General features: G+C 34.3%; 1 protein-coding gene and 1 pseudogene across 1 annotated transcript; one reads left to right on the forward strand and one right to left on the reverse strand.

Annotated features, from left to right (window-relative positions):
- Window positions 1-248: 248 nt before the first annotated feature.
- On the reverse strand, window positions 249-1,689 carry LOC128162058 (neuronal acetylcholine receptor subunit alpha-7-like). The gene has a single exon (XM_052825247.1). The coding sequence runs from the start codon at window positions 1,683-1,685 to the stop codon at window positions 456-458; it is 1,230 nt and encodes a 409-aa protein (XP_052681207.1). The 5' UTR covers window positions 1,686-1,689; the 3' UTR covers window positions 249-455.
- Window positions 1,690-4,239: 2,550 nt separating this feature from the next.
- On the forward strand, window positions 4,240-5,934 carry LOC128162424 (neuronal acetylcholine receptor subunit beta-4-like; annotated as a pseudogene).
- The last annotated feature ends 759 nt before the right edge of the window (window positions 5,935-6,693 follow it).

A 6,693-nucleotide genomic window follows, 5' to 3' on the forward strand; every position in this document is an offset into this window, starting at 1 on the left:
GCATTGCATCCACAAGCATGCAACCAATTCCATTACAGCCGAAAACTTTAGCCATAAATTATCATCCCAATAGAAAAAAAATCAAAATATTTCAGCTTAAGAATTTATTTATTTCTCTATATAGTTATACAGATTTCTTTGCTTATGGAAATTAAAATAAGGCCTTAAATTTGGCCATAATTATCAAGCTGTCTTTAGTTGTCCTGTACAACTCCATCGATGAAATACATTTTTTATCTGAAATATTTGTAAATATAACGCTATATGGGTTCCAAAATAAGCAGACGTCTGGAATAAAGTAGCAAACAACTTTATTTTACATCCATATACAAGAGACAGTTGAAATATTTAAAAGGCTTTTAGTCCTAGTGAGAGCAATAAATTGAATAAGCGCACTTTTTACGAAGAGTTTAGTGAATCATCACATTGATGAAATCGGGCATTACTTTGTAGATCTAATTCATCATGATCATTGATGCGCAGACACAAAAAGATATTACACTTGTGCATATATTAAGGATCATAAAGCCTCTATCTAGACGCTTTGCCCAGTTTTTCCGTTTCCTTGTAAGATGTTTTCTCGTACGGTCGATGCTGTCTGTTTTCATTTTCAATTCATTGTAAGAGGTTTCCATTGAAGTTACTGTGTCGCTTGCCATTTCTACTAATACAGGATCCAGTGTCATATTCCTCATTTCTAAATAATACAAACGCAACACAATTGTTTCAACGACGACGTTTAAGCCACTGACAATAATCTGAATTGTCACGTACACCATGAACCAAGAAATATTTCTGGAGTTTTTTGGCATTTCGTCGCTTAGAATACTTCCAAAAACCGCAAATGTCAGAAATAAAGCCATAGACATTCCTACCTTTTCTCCAGATTCGATAGGCAACACAGAGCAGAAAACATTCATGATAGACAAGGCGATGATGGGAACCACCAGTGTCAAAGTTGGAAATAAAGGTTTTCTTCTTAATACAACTGACATGATGATCATGTTATCGTATCCCATTTTTGCCATTTTCGTACTTGATGACACTAAGTCCCATTCTTCATTTTCTGCAAAGTATTCATCTTGGAACATAGACTGGTTGATATCAATATCCGTTCCAAAAAAGTAATTATAATAAGAAAAGAACTCAAAATTACAGGTCTGAGAGTCAAAAGGGAACTTCTGAGCGTTAAAATTGCATAAAATGGTGCTTTTAATTGCTTCTCCAAGAACAACCTTTCCGAAACTATTTACCAAAACTTCACTACTTGTATCTGCAACGGATCCGTATGTCAAACATCTTTTCCCAGAGATTTCCTGAATATTACAAATGGATGGAACCCAGACTTTGTCCGCAGGTAGTCGGAGATACTGTATGTTGGAAAATTCACTCAAATTCCATGTAAGATATTCGTCAGTCCACATTACTTCCAAAAATGTTGCTGTGTGTAAAGTCTGCATTTTCATATTTAACTCTTGAAGAGATAGAAGATATAAGCGAATTCCAAGCGGTAACTTACTGGGGTACACCTTGACAGGTTTCGTGTACCTGTTGTAAGTTTTAAATAATGTTTCTTGCAGGTTATTTTCTATTCCTATAGTTTCATTTTCTTGACTTCTTGCTTCCGGGGCTGAACTTAGTACTAATAACACAATCTCCAATGTTGTAAACAGGTGTAAAACCATTCTTTTCGTTCCTAGAGATATGCTTCATGAAGCTGCACTGCAGGGGTCTGACTTTTATGTAAACACGATTGAATGAAGCTGCACAGGGATCTGACTTTTATGTGAACACATTTGCATTACCTGTCAGTTGGTATGATAAGATCAGATGAATCCAGTTGAAATTTAAATTCCTCTTGACATTGGGATCAATATCATCAATTTTCAAGAAAGAGAGACCCTTTGCTGACTTTCATAAGTATCGATCACGATACTAATCCAAATGTAGTTAATCTTTGCTGATACAAAATCTCTTCTACTCACTTTTGTCGAATATATCGAATGCAATAATTATTAATGCATTGCTACTCTATGTTATCACCCAAAATAGCTGGTTTAAGTAGTACATGTACGTAAAAAGCAATGTATTATATTATCCTTAGTATATAAAAGCAATAACAGTCTTTGCTAGAGTGACATCAATATAGCTTTTGCTAAACAAAGATATGAATTTTCAAAACAGATAATTGTAGTAAATATTAAATATATCTTTTAAGGAGTCACAACAGTATTCCCCTAAATATTTACGTCAAACCATGGCTGAGGCATCTCTCTCTCTCTCTCTCTCTCTCTCTCTCTCTCTCTCTCTCTCTCTCTCTCAATTGTATTCGGGTAAAATGCATATCTATTATCAATCCATTACCTGACATTTCCTTCTTTTTGCATCAGCGTACTTAATGTTTGAAAACAAATAAAGAATAAGATCAATATGCACGTTAACTCATTAGATTGAATGCAACTGCCATGTTGATCTTTGAAATGTTGGAGTTCTAAATGTTTTCCGTTACATAGCTTACATATTGGTTACCTAGGAGTCAAAATAGAATATTAGAGTATGATCGAATTGTAAGGAGACGAGCTTTTTGTTGTTGAAGGAGGATATGCGGCCATATTGTACATTTTAGAATAAGAATGCAAACATGTCCTGAACTGGTCTGTTTTGTCCGAAACTGGCCAAAAATGTTTATGCAATGAATATGAAGTCCTACATGTCATTTTGTTTGAAAAGTATGCCTACAAGAACAGAACAATGCCTTTTTAATCACTCAGAGCAGCTGTCGAACTGCGCAGCTACAGACTAATGAAAATCTTTTAAAGATATGAAGGGGATTCATTGGTGTCCTCTCTATACTACCATTTGTTGAGAAAAAAGTTTGAATCTTGCTTTTTTTTAAATATTTATTTTGATAGTTTTTGTTGAGTCTTTGTAAAATGAAATTAATATGCTGGTTATCATTATACTGTAAGTATGTTTAATGTTTAGAATTTGACCAGGGTGCATTAAACGACTAGTTTACGTAACTGCGTCAACATTTAATAGTGGACCTTACATTGATAAATCCCTTTTAAAAACAATAAACAAAACTACATGTACTCTGCCGAAAGTTTCTGCTTCCGTCGCTTCATTTTTGGTGTAATATCTTAATAATCATAAAGGCCTTTGCGCCCAAACTATATCTATTCTTACAGTCTACGTGGATTTTGCATTGCAAAAGGCATAAAAGAAAGTCGGATTATATCAGTAAAAAAGTGTGCGAGGTGTCCCAAGTAGTTCCAATGGAAAAAGATGTAAACATTTCCCATTTTGAATCTCCACACGGTGTTTTTTCTTCGTTCCTGAGAAATTCTCCGGTTAAAATTAGATGATGTATCGATGAAAAAAATCTTAATGTTACGTCATTGAGATGTACAAAATTAATATGTTTATGAAAAACTATCAAAAAGTGATGAAAGCAATAATATGAGATAGACTAAAAGAAAATGCTTCCTATATAGATGAGTAATGTGTTTCCTATCAAGTAGTGCCAGGTTCCAAAATATTTTTTTTTTATTTTTCTCGTATTAAAATGATGTTTTACCTAGAGTGATGTTCTATTTGATTTAACCTTTATGGTCGAGACGAGTATTAACTAACAGAATCTAGTGTCTCTTGGGTTAAACAAATGATGGTTCTATTCCTGAACAAACAAAAATTATTACAATGAAATGAAAATTAAACACACTGTAATTTACTTTAGTTCGAATGTCGAAAAGTATTGATGAACCCTTTATTATAGCTGTAAGTTACGATAAACAATTTCTGGAAATCATGAGTGCAGTTTGTGAATAGGGCTATTCTTTTTTAATGTAGATTGCTTTTAATATGTCGGCATTCAAAGAGCTGTAATATTTTGCTAAGGCCCAACCGGCCATGGTGATAAGTAAGCTCTATAGTTCATCATTTCGATTCTCCACTGCAATCTCATCAAAGACAATAGAAAGGAATAAAAGGATTTGAATGTGTATCATTGACCGACTCGCATGTATTAGTATTATAATCGATCGAGATATGTTCAAATTAATACGTGAAATGTGTTAGGCTGTGTGGAACATCTATGATATTTACTTCGATTTTCTTTCCAAATAGAATTTGCCTTGAAGCCAGAGTAACCTTTCCTGAACTGTTGTGAAATTAACTTTACATCAGAATCTGCAATTGGTTTTACTCTATACGGCTACATATCTGACGAATGAGAGAATGCTCTACCACTTGTTAACAACAAAGGCTGCATTTTTAATCATTAGTGCCACTCAAGTTCCGTATGGAATGTGTCTTAACAATGAAACACTTACTGTGGAATCATTAGAATTCGTGGTGGCTCAATTTTCGTGGAATTCGTGGGTAGCTCTCCCCCACGAATTTAAATCCTCAACGAAAACAATTTTAGAAAGAGTTATCTTTGTTGCTAAAACAGTAACTAACGCATCCACGAAATCACATCCCCACGAATCAGCAAAAAAGTCATAATCCACGAAAATTGGCCCCCACGAATTTAAATGATTCCACAGTTGTCCAGAATTAAGAAGAATTATTTAAAACTTACAACAGGGACGTAAAACCAGTTAAGGATTATTCCAAAATCATACTATTGGGGATTAGACTGTATATTTTATCTCTACAAGAGTTGGATATGAAATCGCAGACTTTAATTACACACTGCAACGTGGTTAAAGGTCTTATGCAAAGATGAATATCTTGCATGAAATTCGAGTGAATTCTCCGACATCCAATACCTCCGACTACCTGCGAACAAAGTCTGGGTACCATCCATTTGCACCGTTCAAGAAATCTCTTGTAAATGATGTGTGACTTATGGATCTGTTGCAGACACAAGTAGTGAAGTTTCGGTTGACAGTTCCGGACAGGTTGTTCTTAGAGAAGGCATTCAAAGCATCATTATGTGTGCATTTAACACCCAGAAGTTTCCTTTTGACACTCAGACGTGTGAGTTTGAATTCTTTTCCACAAACTATTTTATACATAGCACACATATTATCTACAACCAGTCGAAATTTATAATCGAGTATTTTGCAGAAAACGGAGAATGGAATTTGGTGTCATCAAGTATGAAAATGGACGAGAAAAATATAATAAAAATGTGTGTTGTGTTAAGAAGGAGACCTCTGTTTCTAACGTTGTCTTAAGTGTTTCCAATCATCGCCTTGTCCATCATGAATGCATTCTGTTTTCTGTTGCCCATTGAGTCTGGAGAAAAAAATGGGATTGTCTGTTTTTCTGTTTCTAATGTTTGCCGTTTTTGGAAGTATTCTAAGCGACTCAATGCCCCAAAACTCCGAGAATATTTTGTTTTTTGTTGTCTACGTTACAATTCAAATTTTCCTCAGTGGCGTCAGTGTTGTCATGGAAACTGTTGTGCTGCGTCTCTATTACACAGACGTGTGTTCGTCATTACCAAAACCTGCATGTGTACGAGGAAAAAGTATAGCATCTCTTTCTGATTCTCCTTTTGATAAATCATTACAGAAAATGAAAGATTCAGATCGTTCAGATTCTATGTTAAACGGAACGTAAAAGAATCCCGGTGAGAAATGGAACACTCGGGCATGAAGACTGGACAAAATATTGTTGAGTTTGAATGTTCTCACAAACATTATAACAATCTGTATTTTTGCATCATTCTTGGCTTAGATGTTACTTAAAAATGTGTTTATTTTCTGACATTGAGCTGAAAACCTATGTATGTCTTGAAGAGACGAAACTTGACGTAGTTTATGGATAATTATGTCTTCGAGATACGAAATCTAACAATACATGAATGTGTAAAACAACTACGACATTATCAAGTTTTAGGTGTCTTGTAAATTACATTGCAAACCATCTTACAGATAACTTTACAATTTACAATTTATTAATCAACTGATTCTATCCCAGAATTGTACGGCATGCTCTAGATCTGTTTATGTAAATAATTCATTCTTAAACGATCTGCGATATATCAAAACTGTGCCGTCTTGTAGCCGGAAATGTTTTATCCGGTACGGCTTGGTTTTTTCTTTTATTGTGTACTTTCCTTTTCCTAACTTGTATGTTGCACGGGTTTTTGGGATCACTCGTCGCCCAACCTCAGGTCTGCACAGGCATGCACTGTTTTTCTAGTCTGTCAACAATGTAAGTATCTGGAAGTCATTATCTTTGAGTCTTTTTGTTTTTAGGTTATTTTCTTTACTCTCAGCTATGTATTTTGATAATTTACAGTAGTTTTTACATATATTTTTCTATGGTTTAGGGTTAGGGGAGTTTGTTACATTTTCATATATAATTTTGACTACTAGTATATGCGAAATTCTCAGTCATGTAATGTTAATATACTGATAAAATTTAAGCTTCATTATACGTATTTACACATTTTCATGACATTATCTATTTTTGGCTCTGTACATCACATTATTGTTCTTTCTTTTTCTTGTAGTTTTTCACCATGTTTTTTAATAAGTCTCATCAAACTGCATGCGTTAATTAGCTGTATTCAGGAGACAGCATAAAAACTATAACAAACGTTTGCCAACATATATATGCATGTTTCTATTTTACAAACAATTTTATCACTTTTATAAACCTCAGTATATGTAACCTTCTCTCTCTTTTTTTTTTGGGGGGGGGGGGTTCTTTTTCAAATGGTCCCCCAAAGTC

The sequence above is a fragment of the Crassostrea angulata genome, chromosome 9 (assembly GCF_025612915.1).
Source record: "Crassostrea angulata isolate pt1a10 chromosome 9, ASM2561291v2, whole genome shotgun sequence".
NCBI lineage: Eukaryota > Metazoa > Mollusca > Bivalvia > Ostreida > Ostreidae > Magallana > Magallana angulata.